The sequence below is a fragment of the Nelusetta ayraudi genome, unplaced genomic scaffold (genome assembly GCF_046127955.1).
Source record: "Nelusetta ayraudi isolate G7.1 ecotype Tasmania unplaced genomic scaffold, CSIRO-AGI_Nayr_v1 ptg000195l, whole genome shotgun sequence".
Classification (NCBI taxonomy): domain Eukaryota; kingdom Metazoa; phylum Chordata; class Actinopteri; order Tetraodontiformes; family Monacanthidae; genus Nelusetta; species Nelusetta ayraudi.
Genome location: NW_027466244.1, coordinates 295,825 through 317,371, shown reverse-complemented (window position 1 = coordinate 317,371; position 21,547 = coordinate 295,825). Strand labels below are relative to the sequence as shown.

Sequence of the window (21,547 nt, the reverse complement as noted above, 5' to 3'; positions counted from 1 at the left end):
CTGGCGCTCGTATCTCATATCTTCAGTTTGGTTGCAAAGTCTGCAAAGTCACCACCAGATGTTACTGAACTCTTGTTTCCCAGCTTCTATACATCCTGAAGCCTGACCGATTGCTGACCTCCCGCTGGCCGCGTCGCGCACTCTGAGGCCGCTGCCGATTGGACGGCACTCTGGCGGCGGCAGCGCTTCACGTCAAGGTGCCGTGGTGCACGTCCACGTCTCGGCAGGTGTGAATGCTTCTTGGGTGCGCGCGGCCTCGTCTGTTAGTAACACAAAGCGCAACCAACCGGAGCTCGGGCTGCTTGGGACGCTTGCGACGTGGAGCTGACGGCGGCCTCGTCTCTCGCCAGATCAATGCGTTTATTACTGGCAAAACGTGCGTTTCTCAGCGCGGCGCCATCCATCTGCAGCCTAATGTCCGGGCATTCGATCGCCCGCCTCTCCTCCTCATGGCCCGATCCGTCACTCTGAGCTCAGCGCCGCCGGCGCTTTCCAGCGGGCGATAATGCATGACCGTCTTCATTAGCGCTGACATTTAATGTTTCTGGCGTCAAACAGATGGACCGGATTTCTTTTTTTTTTTCTTTCTTTTTTTTTTCTTCTTGGGGAAAAAAGGGGGAGAGCAGGTTGAAGAGTGAAAGTTGAATGCGTCAGAATAGAATGAACAGAGATGGGAAAGGTGGGGCGAAATCCACTTTCACTCATTAGCTTCTTCCAGCTGCTAGCCTGTTAGCATCGATTACTCCGGTTCAAAACTAAAGGTATTTTGGGACGTTTAGCATTTTTGTGGAACGTTTGATTTTGCCGAGTTGTCTCCTCGTTATTAGACACTGGTGTGCACCATAAGTGGAACAAAACTAGCTCGCAAAGATGTTTATACATGGCCATTAACGAAAATGTAGAAACAATGGTGGGATTTGTTTTCCTTCTATCCCATTGCTTCATTAGTTTGTGATCAAACAGCTGTCGATGAGCAGAAACAAGAGGTTTAATCCCATATTACCATCGTGTCCCAACATGTCACTCCTTTTATGATTTTACAACAGTGCTGTGATTGACTTTGTTTCATCCAACAAAATGTATTTCCCTCCGACTCATCTCGTCCTGGATTTCCTCCAGTAAAATTGGACTGTCAGGCACTAATTGCTTTTATCCCTCTTCCGACAAAAATAAAATAAACTTTACGAGCAAATTTATTTGCGGAGCTGTTTGTATCAAATCAATTTTCAGCAAGTGCCTCGTTACGACTCATGCCAGTCGCTGAGCGAAGCGCTGAGCGATCTGGCGGAGTGGGTGTTCCTCCTCTACAGTGTCAGAATATGTTAGTTTATGCAGGAGCAGCAGGAAGCGACGCCGACGTGATTTTATTGTCAGATAAAATATTTTACCGCCCGAGCGTGGAGCCGCAGCTGTTGCCGATGCTTTAACGTCACCTTAGCGGCTCATCCCGCCGGCACGCGGCGGCTCCTCGGTGATGGGCGGCGACGCTGCGTTTACTGGACGTCTGCTGGAGCCGAGGCGCTGTGAAACCTCCTGGGTGGCTGTAGATCACCAGCCTTTAAACTCAGCCTCGGGGACTTCACTGTGCTTTGTGTCCTATCCTCTGGCAGTGTTGTTGTTGTTGTTGTTGTTGTTGTTGTTGTTGTTGTTGTTCTCATGCGTCTTTGTTGTCGTGTCGTTCTACAGGCTGAGAAGAAAGGCAGGGACATTAAATTGGCAAATTAAAGCAAAAGAATTCTCTCGGTTTTCTCTTCATCCTGCATCTGTCATCCAAGTTCAGTTTACTCTGCTTCTCCTAAGACTTTCTAAACATTTTCTCTGCACCTCCTCCTCTTCTGAACCCCCGGACAGATTAGTCCTCCAGCCGGCCTGCTTTCGATTTGTTCCCTACAGTCAGAGCGAAGGCCCTGCAGTCAGGCCCTCTGAATTTATGACGCTATCACGGGATCCGCATCCCTGTTTGCTTGTTTTCTTAAAAAAGAAATACATGAAATTGCCGGAAGAATCTTCTCTCTGCAGATACAGATGTACATCTCCAGACTTGGTCCCGGGCCCTGTGGTGGTTCCAGGCTTAAGTGGATTATTGCTGCAGGGTTGCATCAGGAAGCCGCCCTTTGATGCTCTCACTCTTATATTATTGAACACAGATGAGCCCGAGAGGTCAGACCAGGATGGAAAGGTGTTTTTTTTTGTGTGTGTGGCTGAAGAGAGACTCTTAAAAGTCGGAAACCGCCAAAGAAACGCCTTTCAGGCCCCCGGGCTGAGACGACCGTATTCACTGGAGGGATGGAAAATTCACTGCAGCTGCACTGGCCTCTGACTCACAGGGAAGTTGTTAGAATGGAATGCTTTGGTGTTCATTCATTCATAGGAACAGAAATGTCCTGCTTTGTTGGCGAGGAGCAGCTCTTCAGAGCAGCCAGGTGACCCAATGTGACAGCGGGGTGGAACCTCGCCTTCCGCAGATAGAGAAATAAATAAGACTAAATGGGTTTTTCAGCTGGCAGAGCAGCTGCTCCCCATACTGGCGTTGAGGCTAACACACACACACACACACACACACACACACACACACACACACACACACACACACACAATCTACCCATCCATTGTAATTACAACCCTGTCGCTGTCGAGACAGAATCGAGAATTAAGCGATCAAGAGGTTTTTCTCTCCTGCTCGACTTCCATTATTTCTCTTGCAGCTCTGAGAGGTGACGAACAGAAAACACACACACACACACACACACACACACACACACACACACACACACGCACGCACTGAATCATCTTAGCGTGTGATAACAACCATAACAGTATCTAATACCAGCAGAATTTCAGTTCAACATCTTTTTCCAGTTTGTCCGATTTTATCTGACGCTCAATTTCAAATTAAATTCAACATTTAAAAGTTAAATTTAGGTGTTTTTTTTTTTTTTTTTGTCCAAAACCCCACCAGATAATGCCATAAACTCTTTTTGTGGAGCAAACGATAACAAACAAGACAAGAAGATAACACCTGTAATATCTTTATCTTATTCCAAATAGTCTCAACGCTATAAAATCAAAAGGTGGTGGAGTTTATGAGCTGAACCCCAATCCGCCACAGGGGGGCGGTAATGGCCTGCTGTGTCAATTTGTCCCGTCTGTCTTTTCTGCTGCGTCACACGTCATATGAAGTGAAGTGTCAGGAACGTGGACGGATGGTTCTCCCTCAGAACTGCGTCTCCTCGGGTCGAGTGAGGAACAGAGCCGGCTTCTATTTCCCCGCCCCCTGGGAGGGGAGGCGCCGCCGGGCAGTTTGTAGGAGTTCCGGGGTGAACCCCCGAGGAGTCGTCGCCCTCTCCTCCCTGGACAACTCCGTGCTGCTCACCTGTAGCTGGACTTTGCTCCCACCTTGTGGCCAATTATGCTCACTACGCCACAGGAACGGCTCAATCAAAAACTGAGCCACACGTCCGGCGGCCCCAGCTGAGTGTGTGTGTGAGTGTGTGTGTGTCTAATTAGGTCTCACAAAGAATTGCTTGGACTCAACAACTTCTCCTCGGGAGCCTTTGTGAGTAAAGAGGCCCATCAACTTCAATGATGCTATTTATCTCAAAGTCAGTAACTTTTTCAAAACGTATTTGATTTCCATAAGCAACAACAACCGTCTGTGTTGAAGCTCAAACATTCTCAAAAAAAACAAAAACAAACATTCATACTTGTTGTTGTCAATACTGCCGGCTGGTTCTGGTCAGAATACCAGCTGGACCAACCACCTTCATGGACTGATCTACACAGAGAAATGTTGCTCGCTATGGTTTCCAGACAGAGGACCTCCCAAAGCTACTGCTGGGGGGGGGCGGGTGTAGCCATCACAGAAGCACCACGTTAAAGAGCCTTTATGGACGGCAAGGGCCTCCGACAAGCTCGGAGCTTTGAGAAGTGAACCAAATTAGTTAAAGTCAACAGTCCGCGTGCCTCCTCTTAGCCTATTATGGTTGGGCCTTCTCCGCTGGACATTTGGAATTCAGGAGACTCGCACGGGCTTTAACTCTGGCTTACGTAAGGCTGCTGGGGGCTGACACCGGCAAAAGGTCGTGACCCAAGCACTCGTAGATAAAGTGTGGGTATGGGCTGCTCACTGCATGGCTGGAGCTTTGGTGTCAGAAGGCCGAACTAGTTGGTCAACTGAATTAAAAAAATTTAAAGCAAAAGTGAGTGAGTGAGTGAGTGCGCCATGGCTGTACAAGTCAACAAAAATGACCACAATTAGAAATAAACCCAGCTGTGTTTGTGTCCAGTGCTCAGTCATTATTAACTTCCTCTGTGTTTCTAGATTGTATCCACAATCTGGAGCCACTTCAGCCACAGCGCCGCAGGTCGGACCTCGTCTTCGTTAAGTGATTGATCCTCCCTTCAAACCCAGAGAAGATACACAGGAGAACCAGATGTATACATGTATTTCTCACATTTCACTTTGAAGTCAATGTTTCAGGTGGTTTTGTTTTTCATTTACTTTTTTACAGAAAAAACAAACAAGCAGTTGTGTGTCCTTGTTCATGAGCCTGCAGTATTGGTCCATTAGGTTATAATGAGTGAACTCAGACGAGTGAAGCCAGACACCTTTCTCCTCTTGCCTCCAGACAAAAGCTCGTGCTCCTGCTACTGCAGCTGCAGCTGCAGCACCATCTCCTTGTCCCTCCTGGTCTCCATCTCCTGCCGGGACTCGGACCGTCGGTCCTTCCCGGGTTTCTCTCGGGGTCTGAAGGCGGCTGAGACGAGCTCCTTCTGGATCCTCCGCTCCCGCTGCCTCCGCAGAAGCTCCAGAATCTCCCTCCTCTGGTCGGCCATCAGCACGTAGCGCTGCCGCTCCTGCTGCCGCTGCCGGAGGGAGGCCACGCTGGGCGGCTCCGCGGAGAGCTGCGAGCCGGCGGCCGCCGTGGCGGAGCTCCGGGGCTGGGGGCGGGACAGCGGCAGCCGCTGGCTGATGTTGCCCGACACCAGGCGGGACTCCTGCGGCGGCAGCAGCGACAGGGAGCTCCACAGCTGCCGGGCGTGGGACACGTCTTCCGGGGAGGAGCCGTCGAACACCGTGAGGAGGTCCGGGTCCAGTGGCGGTGCCGGCCGGCTGGACATCACGGTGCCGGAGCTGCCAACGGCCGGGTCGTCATGGTAACCGCAACAACACTACGGCGAGCGAGCAGTGCATGTTGTTGTTGTTGTCGTTGTTGTCGTTGTAAAAAGCGCAAGAGTGATAATTCAAATGCGTTTTGTGTTTCGAAACAGGACTTTATAAGATTTATATTGGAAGAAAATTAACATAACAACTTCCGTGTTTGAAGCGAATACAGCGTCTCAGAACATTAAGCAGTGAAACGGAACTGGACCTGCTAATATTGAGATCCTAGATCAAAGGAACTTTAGATTAAAAGAAAAACAAAAGGTTTCTTTCCCCCTGTTGATTTATTATGAACTGGTGACGTCATTAATGTCACGTGACATCCCAGCCAATTGGGCCACTAGGGGTGGGGAGGGTCAATTTTCTCAGGAACAGATTAAGCAGAGTTTCATCCAGAGCCGTCCATCAGTAGCGACTCTTGAAAAAAAAAAACACTACTGATGGCCAAACTTGGACGACAACCGGTTGAGTTCATGTTTCTGATGATTAAGTTCTCTCTGCCGTCTCTGATTGGCTGGTTGAACTCTTCTCTTGTGTTTGCAGCCAACTTTGGAGTGGAGGCAGCTAATGCTGCTGCTGCTGCTGCTGCTGCTGCGGCTCCACCCCCAGGTGTCCCAGTGTGGTGGTGGTGGTGGTGGTGGTGGTGGAGGAGGAAGGGCCACCTCATCTTCATCATCACCATCGTCATCATCACCACTTCATCTACCTGACCCGAGAGCCTCACTGCCCTGGAGCTCCGAGGGCTGACGCGCTGCACGGTGAGTCTCGCACCCTTATTTTCCCTCTTTGTTGTCACGATGACTTTTCTTTTTCTTGCATCCAAAACAAAACAGCTTTGAGCTTTTACTGCGACATTCGTACAAACCTGATGAATCCGGAACAGTCACATTGACGATTAAAGCAAAACTGTGTGACGGACAAGTGCAAAGTTCTTCAGTTTAAATTAATTAAATTAAAAATCTCGTCACAAAAAAAAAAAAACCAACCTAAAATGAGAATGCATGTTTTTCATTGACCCTGGCTTTTAAAGTGGTGTGAGATTTTTCTGAGGAGCATGCAGATCATCTCCTCAAAGTTCAGGATGGTCGTTGCGTAAAAAAAAAAGTTTCCCTCCTGCCAACTTGAAGCGCTTCACTTCTCACTCGCCGCGTCTCGAGGTGCCTGCCGCCCTGGTGGCCGCGCATGGGTGCGCCTTGTGACAAGTCGCCGTTTTGGTGTAAACGGTAAGCTTGGCTGGACACCTCTGAGCGGGCGCCTTATAAGGCAGTTTGCCCACTAAGTCCCAAGCATCCCTCTTTGGGCTACCAAGCTGCCTGCCGGGAGCAAAGGGGTTAGCCAAACATGGGCATCCCATCATGGCAGCTCACTTGTCTGACCATCGGGCTGATATGCGCGCTGCTTTTCCTGTTTTATTGCCTGCTGTACGATGAGAAGTCAGAGCCACCGCATGACCCGCGGGAAGAGGCGGAGAGCGGGATCGGCCAGTAAGTAGCTGCGACTGGGGGATCGGCGGCCGTCGCCTCGGTCGCATCCCCGATGATCCAGGTGATGTTAAATGGGGGATGGGTGTGCAGGTGATGTTTACTGGTGCAAGAAGGAGTTGATAGCTGGTCTGTGGAAACAGAAGATTTTTGGTAGTTTCTCTAAAAAGTAAACAAATAAAGTTGGATTGTGGTTCATTTCATTAAAATGGAGAAAAATATGTGTCAATGCAAGTGGTTATTATAATTTTATTCTGACGTTGCCGTCTCAGGACCCTCCTCCAGACGTTCCACAAGTATACTTAGCTGATTAGCTTAGCTTTGCCTTAAGATTGGAAAACAGGTTCGAAAAGGTGGCTTTTCCGTTTAAACTGGAAACTAGAAGCGAAACAAGAAGTCTCACGGTGGAAAGTCACAGCTAACTGGCAGCCGTGGGCTCCGACTGTGGAACATGGCGGTGTTGAAGTGTGAAGTGTCTCTTGATCCCGTCAGGAAGCGACAGCTAGCTTCTTCTCTTTGCTAACGTCCAGTCGCTACTGTGCTGCGGCCTCCTTGACTCGAGGCTAATAGGTAAGCAAGACATTAGGAAAAAACTGAAGGTTCCAATCGGACCCTCGTCTTGTTTGCAGGACAGACCCCACCCTGAGGTCAGAGGTCAACGCCCACACGCCAGAGGCCGACCCCTTGTGCTGTGACGAGCCAGACGCCTGTGAGCTAGCAGCAGCAGCAGCAGCAGCAGCGGCCGCCGACCTTCGCACCCCCGAGCCCGAAGACCCTGCCAGCGCCGACATGGGTGACCCGGCCGCCGACGACAGCAAGTACCTCTACCTGCAGAACGACTTTCGCAACAGCGGCGTGGCGCAGGCCGACTTTGCGGCCAAGAAGATGGTGTGGGTGCCGTCTGAGAGGGAGGGCTTCGAGCAGGCCAGCGTGAAGGAGGAGAAAGGCGAACAGGTGAGCTGCATCCCATCCGTCTGTCCGGTCCCTCCGAGGAGCCTCGGCCGGCCGCTGATGGCCGCTCCCCGTCTGGTGGCTGCAGGTGCTGGTGGAGCTCTCCAACGGCCAGAAGGCCACGGTGAACAAGGACGACATCCAGAAGATGAACCCGCCCAAATTCAGCAAGGTGGAGGACATGGCCGCCCTCACCTTCCTCAACGAGGCCTCCGTCCTGCACAACCTGAAGGAGAGATACTTCTCCAGCCTCATCTACGTAAGAGACCCCCCCCCCACACCGTCAGTCAGGTGTAGCCGCCGTCGCCCCCTCAGACTATCTGCCCTTCACGCGGACTCGCGGTCGTACCGGCAGGGATCAACGGCTTATGTCTCTCATCCCCCCCGAAAGTCTGAAAGGCTCTAATAAGGTGCGGCTGGATGGGACTTTCAAGCCCGAGACTCTAATATGGACGGCTGTGAGGATCATTGGAGGTTAAGACATGCGTTCGCTCCACTCCATATAAGAGCAGACGAGTTGAGGCGACGGCGGGAGGGTCTCACGTGCCGCTGCAGCACTCTGAACGCAAAACTAAACTCGGCTAAAAAGAATTCAGGGAAAATTCTGCAGAAAGATTCTGCAGGGTTTATGATGCAGTGTGATGTTTTTACATATGATCAAAGTTGTCTTGTCCTTCACAAGTTCAAGTGACCTTCAGCTGAGGAGCAGAAGCGTCAGTCAGGGCTCCCCCTTCTGGCCACTCCTGATAAAACAAAACAAAAAAAACAAGCCGCTGAAGATGATGTGGGGTTCAGGATGTTTGTTCACCTGGAATTTGACCTCATTTCTTGCACCAAATTCCCAAATTTGACATTAATAAAAATGTATTCATGCTCAGTGCAAGGGGCTTCGGTCATTGCCGCTGCTTTCTTTGTCGAGGCTGAAGCTAAATTCCATGCAAGACGTGAGAGCTTCTAGACATTGATGCCGATTTTTTTTATCTCTCCGTCGCCCCCTGCAGACATACTCTGGTCTTTTCTGCGTGGTGGTCAACCCCTACAAGATGCTGCCCATCTACTCGGAGAAGATCATCGACATGTACAAGGGCAAGAAGCGCCACGAGGTGCCGCCGCACATCTACTCCATCACGGACAACGCCTACAGGAACATGATGCAAGGTGAAGGAAAGAAACTATTCAATTTAAATGGACAAAACATTCACAGTGGTCAGGCCCCCCCCCCCCCCCTCCATCCCCCCAACCCCCACCAGGTGGGACGGTGGCAGGCTACAGCTGCCTGGTACCGCCCGGCTGGTCCGCCGCTGACCTCTGACCTGCTCCACACTTTCCATTCAGCGGCCGAATGGCCATACATGGAGCAGGGAGGCCAGATTACAGCTGCTGCATCCACCTGCTATTTTTAGAAGAGCGATGTGAGCGATGGGAGGCTAATCTCCCCCCCAGCGGGACTGCAGAAGCCGCCCGGGCCCCTTGTGTCTGGGCTGCAGCGGCGGCCAGCTGGACTCGGTGTTTGGTCTGTTCAGCCTGGAAGGTTCTGCTCAGTCAACATCTCCTGTAATCTCTCTCCCTCTCCCCCCCCCCCCAACCCCGACCTCCCTCCTGCAGACCGAGAGGATCAGTCCATCCTGTGCACGTGAGTCCAAACACACAGACCCTCCATTGCAATGACCTCTGACCCCACATCCAGTCCGAAATATTCAAAGAGTTTATGTCAAGAAATTCAAATAGTGGCAAGTACAGATAAGGGTGTATGAAGTGTTAAGACAATACAATATAGTATAACGTAATTAGTTGCAAACAATGGAATGCAAAATATGAAACGATGACGCAACCTCCAGGACCTCCAACCAGCCGTTGACACCAAACAAAATCATTAGAATAGTATTTTTATTTAGTTTTATGCTAATAGTTTGACGGTCGCCAATGCAGCAACATTAAGATAAAAGGGGCGATGAGGTCAGTTTTCATCCTTCAAGGTCTACTGCGTTCTGCCCCCTAGAGGTGAGTCCGGGGCAGGGAAGACGGAGAACACCAAGAAGGTGATCCAGTACCTGGCGACCGTCGCCTCCTCCCACAAGGGCAAGAAGGAAGCCACTCCTGTGAGTTGAGACATGCATATGGTTGACCTTTGACCCCCACCGCAATATGTTATTTGTGTAAAAATAGCGGCTGGTGGAGGGATTTATTCACTTTTCATGGTTTCTTCTCCCTGCAGCAACAGCAGCAGCTGGCCTACGTGAGTAACGTTCATCCACTGAAGCTCCAAGTGACGTCACCAGCTCAGAGTTCATCTCTCTTCTGTGCAAAAAGCGATTTTAATCCTGCGGTGACCTGTAGGGGGAGCTGGAGAAGCAGCTGCTGCAGGCGAATCCCATCCTGGAGGCTTTTGGGAACGCAAAGACCATCAAGAACGACAACTCCTCCCGATTCGTGAGTGTGACTGCATCACATTGAGCTCCAGTTCTCCTCTCCGGGTTGCCGTCGCTGATGTTTCCTCCTCCCTCCGGCAGGGAAAATTCATCAAGCTCAACTTTGACGTGACGGGATACATCGTCGGGGCCAACATTGACACCTGTATCCTTCCTGTCGTAGCTGCGCAACAAACAGGATGTGAGGCCAGATGTTTTTTTCAAAAGCAGAGCCGGAGGAGGTTTTTTTTTCTTTACCTTCAGCCGTCAGACCTGCTGGAGAAGTCTCGCTGCATCCGTCAGGCCAACACCGAGAGAGCCTTCCACATCTTCTACTACATGGTGGCCGGAGCCAAGGACAAGACGAGGGGTGAGGAGGTCTTTCTTGACCTTAGCTTTGCCTTGCAGCGATGTACCATAACACACTCTCAGAGTGGATAACTGGGCTGCCCCACAGAGGAGCTCCTCCTGGAGGACTTTGGAGCCTACCGCTTCCTGGTGGCCGGCCACGTGGAGATCCCGGGTCAGGAGGACGACCAGATGTTTGATGAGACGTTGGAAGCCATGGAGATCATGGGCTTCAACGAGGAGGAGAGGATAGGTGGGGAAATTGCAGCCAAGCGTGCGACCCTGTTTGTCGGGCAGAAACCGCTGACAAACCCTCTCATCTAACCCGTCTGGCTGAGTGCAGGGATGCTGAAGGTGGTCTCCACCGTTCTCCAGCTGGGCAACGTCAAGTTTGAGAAGGAGAGGAACAGCGAGCAGGCCACCATGCCTGACAACACCGGTAACCTTCTGTCTTCACCCTGGCTGGGTTTCCTTACGAGGCCTTTCTGGAATGTCGTCTTCCTGCAGAGATGCAGTCAATGAAACCCTCACCTGTGTCTCCGCAGCTGCTCAGAAAGTCTGCCACCTGCAGGGCATCAACGTAACTGACTTCACCCGAGCCATCCTCACCCCCCGCATCAAGGTGGGCCGCGAGGTGGTGCAGAAGGCCCAGACCAAGCAGCAGGTAACCATAGCAACCGCAGCGAGAACGTTCTGCTCTGTACCGCCACCCCACTGACTTCCTGTCTGGCTCCCCCTACAGGCTGATTTTGCCATTGAGGCTCTGGCCAAGGCCATGTACGAGCGCCTGTTCCGCTGGATCCTGGCCAGGGTCAACAAGACGCTGGACAAGAGCAAGAGGCAGTCGTCGTCCTTCCTGGGAATCCTGGACATCGCCGGCTTTGAGATCTTTGAGGTGGGACGGACACGCTGTCGATAACCAGTCCTGTGTGCTCTTTGTGATGTCACAAAGGGGACCAAATAAACTCTCCCAGCTCAATTGACCACACACCCACTAAGGTGTTTTGCTCCACAATCTGAGATCCTCCTTGTGTTTGTCTCTTTCCAACATGTGTGAAGTCCAACAAAGTGTCATTGTCATCAGCGAGCAGCAGGCTGTAAACAGAGGGCTAATTATGCTGCTTTCTTGACATAATTCCTGGTTTCTGGAGGTTTCTGGAATTCAAATTGGTGTCATGATGCACTGGATATAAAAAAAAAAGGAAGGAACTGGACAATGAAGCTCTAGATACCTTCAAAGAGTCCTGGACCCTGATGGAAGTGTTTTCTTATTTTCTCCACCGCAGGACAACTCGTTTGAGCAGCTGTGCATCAACTACACCAATGAGCGGCTGCAGCAGCTCTTCAACCACACCATGTTCGTCCTGGAGCAGGAGGAGTACAAGAGGGAGGGCATCGAGTGGAGCTTCATCGACTTTGGGCTCGACCTGCTGCCCTGCATCGAGCTCATCGAGAGGCCGGTCAGGACACACACACTTATACACATAGCCTCACACACACACACTCAGGTCTGACTCTGTCAAGGCGGTTCTCTCTGCAGAACAACCCTCCAGGCATCCTTGCCCTGCTGGACGAGGAGTGCTGGTTCCCCAAAGCCACTGACCTCTCCTTCGTGGACAAGCTGCTCAACACTCACACAGGCCACGTCAAGTTCGCCAAACCCAAGCAGCACAAGGACAAGCTGGTGTTCAGCGTCCTGCACTACGCCGGCAAGGTGGAGGAAGTCGAGAAGGAAAACAGCCTGTGGATGTGGTCCAGGACGGCTAACCTGACGGCCGTCTCCTTCACTCTCCCAGGTGGACTACAACGCCGCCAACTGGCTGACCAAGAACATGGATCCCCTGAACGACAACGTGACGGCGCTGCTCAACAACTCATCCAGCAACTTCATCCAGGACCTGTGGAAAGACGGTGAGTGGGCCGCCGCCATGCCCACCTCCCTGCTGCTGCTGCATTTAAAGAGACATTTAAATGCTGCCTCCTGGTCCTCCTCCTTCTTGTCCTCTTCTACATTCCTCCTCCTCTAACTCTGTCCTCCTCTTTCTCCTCTTCCTCTCTCCTCCCCCACCTTCTCTTCCTCTTCCTCTCCTCTTCTCTCCTCCATATCAGCTGATCGGGTGGTGGGTCTGGAGACCATGACCAAGATGTCAGAGGCACCGGCCTCCACCAAGTCCAAGAAGGGGATGTTCCGCACGGTGGGCCAGCTGTACAAGGAGTCGCTGGGCAAACTCATGACCACCCTCAACAACACGCAGCCCAACTTCGTCCGCTGCATCATCCCCAACCACGAGAAGAGGGTGGGTCCTCTGCGGATGAGCCACCGCCGCCTGTCTCGCCTCGCACTCAACTCCCCTGTCTGTCTGTCTGTCTGTCTGTCTGTCTGTCTGTCGTGCTGCTGCAGGCCGGCAAGATGGACGCCAACCTGGTGCTGGAGCAGCTCCGCTGTAACGGCGTGCTGGAGGGCATCCGCATCTGCCGACAGGGCTTCCCCAACCGCATCGTGTTCCAGGAGTTCAGGCAGAGGTGAGGGCCGCGGCTCTGCGTGGCGTCGGAGCGACACTGCCAGTCCCCAAAAAAATGAATGGAATGCATCCTGATTAGCAAAAGAAATGCAAGGAGCCTGCAACAGAAACATTTTGACAGTAAATCTGTGCAACGTTCGATTAATTTCATGGTGTATTATGTTGGTTTGCTTTGGTTATTCAAGCCTCCATAATAGATCAATAGTTGTAACAGAGTGTAGTTTCTCTTTGTGGCCACTACTAAACTAATTATTCCCAACCTCTCAAATCAAACTCACATTTTACATTTGAAGGAAGATGCTCAGCACTGGGTGGCGTCCAGATATCTCTGCTATTTAATGATCAGAACAAACTCATTCTATCTTTAAGTTTGAATTATCCCTCTTTATTTTGAGGATGCAAACAGATGTTGAACCTCTCTTTGTGTTTTTGTTGAAATGAGTTATTTATGTTTGTTTGCAGATATGAGATTCTGGCAGCCAGTGCCATCCCAAAAGGCTTCATGGATGGAAAACAGGCCTGTAATCTGATGGTGAGCAGGACTTGACACATCACGCTCGAATCAAAAGTCCAAAACTGAGCTGTGAAGACACTTTTTTTTCTTGCTCCAGGTGACGCACCTGGACCTGGACCCCAACCTGTACCGTATTGGCCAGAGCAAGATGTTCTTCAGGACGGGCGTCCTGGCCCAGCTGGAGGAGGAGAGAGACATCAAACTGACCGTCATCATCATCGCCTTCCAGGCACAAGCGAGAGGCTTCCTGGCCCGCAAGTAAGGACATCCATGGTCTGATTTCTGAATTAAAGTACAACAGTGTTTTTACATGTCCAGCACGGGGCGCCTCCAGCCCTTTATGCTCCATATGTAGCCACACCTCTCTCCTGGATGGCTCTGTGTTCTCAGGGCTTTCAGCAAACGTCAGCAGCAGTTGACCGCCATGAAGGTCATCCAGCGGAACTGTGCCTGCTACCTCAAGCTGAAGAACTGGCAGTGGTGGAGGCTCTTCACCAAGGTCGGTGTAGTCTTTACCTTCAATATCAGCCAAATAACTGAAGCTTCAAACTTGGTAGGACCAGGATTTTGTACGACAGATGTCTGGCAAATGCAGAAGAGCCTCAGTCAACCAGTAAAAGTTGAATATTGCATGGTTTATTAGCCAGTAATTCATAACTGGTCCGCAAATCTCATGTGTGGTAGAAAGATGAGTACACAGGCACCATACTAATTATTGGAAAAAGAAAAAAATAAGTAAGTGCACTTTTCAGAGCAAAGACATGTTTGCAGAGTAGCGTGCAAACAGGAGCTACGAAGCACCAAGGCTGCCTTCCTCCATCAGAGAAACGCTAGATTTTGGGATTAGAAGTCGACCGTATGGAGGTGTTTCACCATATTTCATGCCGCCATTGCATCTGTTTGTTATTCCAGGTGAAGCCGCTGCTGCAGGTCACCAGACAGGAAGAAGAAATGGGCCAAAAAGAAGAGGAACTGAAGGCGGCCAAGGACGTGGCTGCCAAGGCTGAGGCCGAGCTGAAGGACATCTCCCAGAAACACACTCAGGTAGATGGTGGTTGGGGGGAGTGGGGGGGGATCACCTGACCTTTGACCTGGACGACTGACAGGGAAAAGCATGTTCTCGTGTTGACGTTCCACTGCAGCTGATAGAGGAGCGGACGCAGCTGGAGGTGAAGCTCCAGGCGGAGACGGAGCTGTACGCCGAAGCCGAGGAGATGCGGGTCCGGCTGGAGGCCAAGAAGCAGGAGCTGGAGGAGGTGCTGCACGAGATGGAGGCCCGGCTGGAGGAGGAGGAGGACCGCAGTCTCGGCCTGCAGCAGGAGAGGAAGGACATGGAGCAGCAGCTGCAGGTGGACACACACACACACACACAGCGCACCCTGTCCTATACAGTCAGTCGCTGACCTCTGACTCCCATGATGCACCTCAACAGCAAATGGAGGCCCACCTTGCTGGGGAAGAAGACGCTCGGCAGAAGCTGCAGCTGGAGAAGGTGGGTGTGGAGGGAAAAGTGAAGAAACTAGAAGAGGACGTGCTGGTAATGGAGGACCAGAACAACAAGTTGCAGAAGGTACAAAGAGTCAGATCTGCTTCTCTCACCTCCTTCTCTCTCTCACACACACACAGTCACACTGCTTGGTGTTTGCAGGAGCGCAAGCTTCTGGAGGAGAGGATCGCTGACATGAGCTCCAACCTGGCCGAGGAGGAGGAGAAGTCCAAGAACCTGACCAAGCTCAAGAACAAACACGAGTCCATGATCTCCGACCTGGAGGGTCAGCAGCCACAGCCACATCTTCTCTGATCTTCTGATCTTCCATCTTCATCGCTCAAGCCTCTTGTCACTCTGTGGACAGTGCGCATGAAGAAGGAGGAGAAGGGCCGTCAGGACACGGAGAAGGCCAAGAGGAAGGTGGAGGCGGAGCTGGCCGAGCTGCAGGAGCAGTACGCCGACCTGCAGGCACAGCTAGCCGAGCTCCGAGCGCAGCTGGCCGCCAAGGAGGAGGAGCTTCAGGGCACACAGAGCCGGTCAGAGCAGCACGGTGACCGTTAGGCTATTGTTGTCCAGCAGGTGGAGCCAGAGTGACGGAGGTGCAGCTTATAGAAGAAGCACGATGAAGGTTTTTCCTTGTTTTTTTGACTGCAGGCTGGAGGAGGAGAGCGGTCAACGTGCTGCGGCGGTGAAGCGGGTCCGAGAGCTGGAGGCACTGATGTCGGAGCTGCAGGAGGACCTGGAGTCGGAGCGCTCGGCCCGGGCCAAGGTGGAGGCGGCCCGACGGGACCTGGGGGATGAGCTGAACGCCCTGCGCACCGAGCTGGAGGACAGCCTGGACACCACGGCAGCACAGCAGGAGCTCCGGTCTGTAATAGACGCCTCTTACACGTGGAGCTCTGTGTTCTGGCTCAAGTGCTGATGTGCTTCCTGTGGCCGTCAGAGCGAAGCGCGAACAGGAGGTGGCGTCGCTGAAGAAGGCCATGGAGGAGGAGGGACGTCAACACGAGGCCCAAGTCCAGGATCTGAGACAGAAGCACAACCAGGCGGTGGAGGAGCTCAACGAGCAAGTGGAGCAGGCCAAGAGGGTAGAGCTCCAGCTCCAACTGCAGCTCCAGGCTGACGGAGGTCTAAACTCCTGGCAGGTTCTCAGGTCTGTTCCCCCTGCCTCTCTGTCTCCAGGTGAGGGCCGGTCTGGAGAAGGCCAAGCAGGCTCTGGAGAAGGAAACGACTGACCTCGGTGCCGACCTGCGCTCCCTCGCCAGCGCCAAGCAGGACGTTGAGCACAAGAAGAAGAAGGTGGAGGCTCAGCTGAACGACCTGCACGGCCGCTTCAACGAGAGCGAGCGGCAGAGGACCGAGCTGGGCGAGAAGGTCTCCAAGATGACGGTGAGCGCTGACGACTGGAAGACCTTGAAGGTTCCTTCGGAAAAACCCCAGACATGACCTTCGATACCTCGTCCCTTTACTGTACCACCTCCAGGTGGAGCTGGACGGCGTGATCGGCCTGCTGAATGAGACTGAGGGGAAGAACATCAAGCTGAGCAAAGACATCTCCACTCTCAATTCCCAGCTGCAGGATGCTCAGGTGAGTAACATTTTGTGAATCTTGATTTGAGCTGCCCCCTGGTGGCGATATATAAAATAACATTGTCCCGATACGTGCAGCAAATTTTTGGGACTACGGTTATGATAGTTGGGATTTGACTGCTCCTCTCCTGGTCACATCCAGGAGCTTCTGTCCGAGGAGACCCGTCAGAAGCTGAATGTGTCCGGCCGCCTGCGTCAGATGGAGGAGGACCGGAACAGCCTGATGGAACAGCTGGAGGAGGAGACGGAGGCCAAGCGGGCGGTGGAGAGGCAGGTCTCCAGCCTCAGCATGCAGGTCGGCACCTTCACACTTGGCCCATCCACCTCCCCACTGACCCTCCCGAGGTTAAACTGCCACTGTAACCGCCTCCCCCCTTAAGGTGTCGGACTACAAGAAGAAGCTGGACGAGATGTCGGGCACAGTGGAGCTGCTGGAGGAGGGCAAGAAGCGCCTGCAGCGCGACCTGGAGGCGGCCAACGGCGAGTACGAGGAGAAGGCTTCGGCCTTCGACAAGTCGGAGAAGAGCCGCAGCAGGCTGCAGCAGGAGCTGGAGGATGTCCTCATGGACCTGGACAGCCAGCGGCAGCTGGTTTCCAACCTGGAGAAGAAGCAGAAGAAGTTTGACCAGGTCCCACTCGATCTGCAGGGATTTTTGTCTCCTGTCTTGGCGCCAACATTCAGCTGACGGTCCTCATCTTGCAGATGCTGGCCGAGGAACGCGCCGTGTCCTGCAAGTTTGCTGAGGAGCGTGACCGGGCCGAGGCTGAGGCCAGGGAGAAGGAGACGCGTGTGCTGGCCCTGGCCAGGGCACTGGATGAGAACCAGACGGCTCTGGAGGAGGCGGAGAAGATGGTGAAGTCCCTCCGGGTGGAGATGGAGGACTTGATCAGCTCCAAGGACGACGTGGGGAAGAGTGTAAGACAAGAGCGACGAGCTTCCCCGACTCTCCAGTGCCACTGGAGATCCTCCTCCTGATGTCCTTCTGAACCTTCCGCTTTCAGGTCCACGACTTGGACAAGGCCAAGCGAGGCCTGGAGGCCTTGGTGGAGGAGATGAGAGCGCAGATGGAGGAACTGGAGGACGAGCTGCAGGTGGCCGAGGACGCAAAGCTGCGTCTGGAGGTCAACAGCCAGGCCCTGAAGGCGCAGCACGAGCGGGAGCTGCACGGCCGCGACGAGATGGGCGAGGAGAAGAGGAAGCAGCTGCTCAAGCAGGTGAGGAAGTTCTTCTCTGCTGCCCCTTGGCAGATGGGCGGGGCTTGAATTGACCTGTCTGCCTGCCCGCCAACCCTCCTCCTCCTCCTCCGCAGGTGCGCGAGTTGGAGGCAGAGCTGGAGGAGGAGCGGAAGCAGCGAGGGCAGGCGTCGGCCGGCAAGAAGAAGCTGGAGGGGGAGTTGAAGGACTCCGAGGACCAGCTGGAGGCGGTCAGCAGGGGGCGTGACGAGGCCATCAAGCAGCTGCGCAAGATCCAGGTCAGCCAAGGGGAAAAAAAAACCTTGGAGTATCTTCAGATCTGGCTCAGCTGAGCTGAGCTCCTCGGTGCTCCTCATAGGGCCAGGTGAAGGACCTCCAGAGGGAGCTGGAGGACTCGCGTGCTGCCCAGAAGGAGGTCCAGGCTGCCGCCAGGGAGTCGGAGCGCAGGTCCAAGACCATGGAGGCCGACATGGTCCAGCTGCATGAGGTGATGGCGTCACTGAACATTGTTCTTGACCAACGTGGCAAAGGGTCCATTAACAGATGGTGAAATATTTGCCCTGTCTGTCTGTCTGTCTGTCTGTCTGTCTGTCCGTCCAGATGTTGGCAGCAGCTGAACGAGCTCGCAAGCAGGCGGAGACGGAGAGAGACGAGCTGGCGGAGGAGATGGCCAGTAACTCCTCTGGGAAGTAGGTCTCGCGTCACGTTTCTCCACCTGTGGATGTCCATTAGGTGTTTGTAAGATCTGACCCTCTCCTACTCCTCTTCGTCCTCCTCCTCTTCCTCCTGTCCTCCAGGTCCATGATGTCCGATGAGAAGCGCCGCCTGGACATGAAGATCAGCCAGCTGGAGGAGGAGCTGGAGGAGGAGCAGGCCAACGTGGAGAGCCTCAACGACCGGCTGCGGAAGAGCCAGCAGCTGGTAGGTGGACATGGCCAGCAGCTTCCTGCTCCAGCCACAGCTGGCTGTAGCTCCGCCCTCTTTCTCCATGCAATACTCTGATTGCTCCAGGTGACCAGCTAATTCAGTTTAGAGCCTTTCAAGGTGCATCACAGTCAGTAAAGCTGCAGTTTGTCGCAGATGGAGAAAGAAATGTAGCAGATCAGAGGATATTTTGTATATTAGCAGGTTTCTTTTTCCCTACGTCTGTGTCTCCTGGCCTGTAGGTGGAGCAGTTGGGTGCCGAGCTGACGGCAGAGAGGGCCTCGACCCAGAGCAGAGAGGGCTCCCGGCAGCAGCTGGAGAGGCAGAACCGCGACCTGAAGGCCAAGCTGCAGGAGATAGAAGGCCAGGGCCGCTCCAAGCTCAAGTCCTCTGTCGCCGCCCTTGAGGCCAAGCTGAGGGAGGTGGAGGAGCAGCTGGAGACCGAGAGCAGGTAGCGGCGGGTGGAACACGCTGGAACACGAGAATCAGTCACACCACCACAAACACACACTGTCGTTTTGATCCACATGCCCTCTAGTGGCAGCATTAGCACACTGCAAGTTTACAGTCCAACCGATCAAGTCAATTATATTAAAGGTTAAGTGTGTCATTGAGATTTTGAAAAACAAGGTGGACAAACAGAACAGTCCGGTAATGACTTGAGGTGGGTGGTTGTCGTGCAGAGAGCGCCAGGCCAACGGCAAGAACCTGCGGCAGAAGGAGAAGAAGCTGAAGGACCTGAGCATCCAGATGGAGGACGACATGAAGCAGGCCCAGCAGTACAAAGACCAGGTGAGGCAGGAGCAGCGTGGTGCTGGGGAGGGGCGGCCATGGGGCTGATCCGATCCTCGCCATCCTGACCGCCTCTCTCCCTCTCCCTCTCCCTCTCTCTCTCCCTCTCTGTCTCTCCCAGGCGGAGAAGGGCAACGTGCGGCTGAAGCAGCTGAAGCACCAGCTGGAGGAGGCGGAGGAGGAGGCGCAGCGCATGGCGGCGGCCCGGAGGAAGCTGCAGAGGGAGCTGGAGGAGGCGGGCGAGGCCAACGACACGCTGAGCCGAGAGGTGGCGTCGCTCAAGAGCAAACTCAGGTAGGGCAGTGACAAGAGGCATGATGGGAAAAAAAATATATTTTTCCCAAAATGTCCATCATATTATTGATAAAATAGTAAGAAGGGTTAGATTGACAATAATCACAATACAATTATTTACATTTCTAATGAAATGTGTCGTAATTTTGATTCTGAGTTTTGGTTTATTTACCATTTATTTATCATTTTTATTTATTATGTCTAATTAAAATTTGAAATCTGTCCAAATTCAACACTGGCGTCTCATCTCATGCGGTCTCACCCGAAAAAGGTGAAACGCAAAGCGGCTCCAGCTTAGTCAACGTCACAAAGTGTGAAAAGAAAAAGTTTTTTTTTTGCTCTGACACTTTGGCAGCGTGTGAGTAAAAGTGACGTTGCATTTCCTCTTCCTCTTCCCACTTCCTGTTTCACGCCTTGTCCTCAGACACGACTGACCTGCAGTCTGTCCAGGTGGAGGTGTAAACCTGCCGTTTACACCTTCCTGTCACAGCTCAGGCGGACACACACACACACACACACACACACACACACACACTCCTCTGCTGGAACAAGTTTCTCGCTGCTTCCTTCCTCCCTCCTGACTTTCCTCTTCCTCCTCCTCTTCCACCTCCTCCTCCTCCTCCTCCTCCTCCTCCTCCTCCTCCCCTTCCTCCTGATGTTGTGGCGGTTGTGCGCAGGCGCGGCGGGTCGGACGGAGGCTTCGGCGCCGCCAGCAGCCCGCGCAGCAGCAGCGGTGGCGGCAGCGTCTGCAGCAGCATCAGAAGCCTGGGGCTGGGAGGGAGCATCGGCCGGCGGAGCGCCATCAAGGAGAACTCGGTGGAAGTGCAGGAGGAGGAGCGCCGCTCGCCGTCACCTCCCCCCTGTGACTCCCCCATGGAGCTGCACGAGGAGGAGTTGGACTTCCACCCCGACGAGTAGCGGAACCGCCACTTCCTGTAGGAATCCATAGAGAACCCAGCTGTTCAGAACTAGGAACATTGATTTGATAGACGTCATCAGCACAGAGTGGATTTACTTTTGCTCAGTGGTCGATTACAAAAGACACATTGCAGTGGCGTGAGCAGTTTTCTTTAAATCTCACCTGCCTCAACAGCTGCAATACCCGGGGGTCGACAGTAGAGGGCAGCCGGTACACACCTTTCAGATCTGTGCAGCGCCTGCAAACACCGAGCTCTCATTGGCTGAAGGAGTTAATTTGAGATCACAATTAGCAGGCGAATTGTGACGTGGATGCGACTCTCGATTTAATTCAGAATTATGCAGCCCGAGTTTTGTCAAAAAAAAATCCCCTGATTATTAGAAATATTTCCCACTGTTGCATTTATTTTCACAGTAACAGCTAATTGCACAAAAGATTGACTTTAACATAAAATATTCGTATTTAAAAACCTCTTAAATAGGCAGTATTAGTCACAAGATGAGAAAAGTCACAAGATGAGAAAGAAAATGTAATTTTGGAAAGAAGTAGCAAGTGATCAGTTTGTGGAGGTTCATCACAGGCAAAATGTCTTTGTGTTACTAACAAAAAAAAAAAAAAAAAAAGTAGTAGTAGCAATAATTTAACCCTGAAGAGTGATAAATGTTTTACATCAACTAAAAGGAAGTTTATCTCGCTGTGCAAATCTGCGAGTATTTATTTTACCAATATCATCAGCGACTCTTGAGGAACTCCTGTGACGTGGGAGCTGAACAAAGTCCAGCTGGTGTTTGTTTTTTTTTCATATCTCAGACTAGCGAGTGTGATGTTAAAGCTCACTGATTGATGCTCACGTGCTGTATGATGATGATGATGATGATGATGCTGTACACGTCCTCTGACTTGATTAAACTCCTACAGCCGAACACACGCGGCTCTCCTCACTTCTTCTGCTGCTCG

The 21,547-nt window shown here is 52.6% G+C and overlaps 2 protein-coding genes across 2 annotated transcripts; one reads left to right on the top strand and one right to left on the bottom strand.

Annotated features, from left to right (window-relative positions):
- Positions 1-4,497: 4,497 nt before the first annotated feature.
- Positions 4,498-5,121, bottom strand: hoatz (HOATZ cilia and flagella associated protein). The gene has a single exon (XM_076015760.1). It carries the CDS (start codon positions 5,119-5,121, stop codon positions 4,648-4,650), a length of 474 nt encoding a protein of 157 aa, XP_075871875.1. The 3' UTR covers positions 4,498-4,647.
- A 2,158-nt stretch (positions 5,122-7,279) lies between these two features.
- Positions 7,280-20,893, top strand: LOC142881465 (uncharacterized). The gene is made up of 42 exons (XM_076015762.1): positions 7,280-7,599; positions 7,685-7,855; positions 8,598-8,754; positions 9,202-9,229; positions 9,596-9,695; positions 9,812-9,832; positions 9,934-10,026; positions 10,107-10,170; positions 10,276-10,374; positions 10,462-10,605; positions 10,696-10,791; positions 10,898-11,016; positions 11,095-11,247; positions 11,639-11,812; positions 11,893-12,066; positions 12,149-12,263; positions 12,462-12,649; positions 12,754-12,875; positions 13,337-13,406; positions 13,486-13,646; positions 13,779-13,887; positions 14,301-14,432; positions 14,531-14,737; positions 14,821-14,958; positions 15,037-15,160; positions 15,242-15,413; positions 15,532-15,744; positions 15,821-15,965; positions 16,060-16,266; positions 16,361-16,465; positions 16,610-16,762; positions 16,848-17,096; positions 17,171-17,383; positions 17,470-17,682; positions 17,778-17,939; positions 18,020-18,148; positions 18,262-18,350; positions 18,459-18,582; positions 18,828-19,036; positions 19,269-19,377; positions 19,499-19,671; positions 20,349-20,893. The coding sequence occupies exons 1-42, from the start codon at positions 7,435-7,437 to the stop codon at positions 20,587-20,589; spliced, it is 6,030 nt and encodes a 2,009-aa protein (XP_075871877.1). The 5' UTR covers positions 7,280-7,434; the 3' UTR covers positions 20,590-20,893.
- The last annotated feature ends 654 nt before the right edge of the window (positions 20,894-21,547 follow it).

What these genes read in the sequence shown, in the direction of transcription:
- hoatz (XM_076015760.1), bottom strand. Translation starts at nt 5,121, where the DNA reads ATGTCCAGCCGGCCGGCACCGCCACTGGACCCGGACCTCCTCACGGTG.
- LOC142881465 (XM_076015762.1), top strand. Translation starts at nt 7,435, where the DNA reads ATGGGTGACCCGGCCGCCGACGACAGCAAGTACCTCTACCTGCAGAAC. An exon ending in AAGTGGAGCAGGCCAAGAGG is followed by an intron (nt 15,966 to 16,059) that starts GTAGAGCTCCAG and finishes CTCTGTCTCCAG; the next exon opens with GTGAGGGCCGGTCTGGAGAA. An exon ending in AGGACGACGTGGGGAAGAGT is followed by an intron (nt 17,384 to 17,469) that starts GTAAGACAAGAG and finishes TTCCGCTTTCAG; the next exon opens with GTCCACGACTTGGACAAGGC.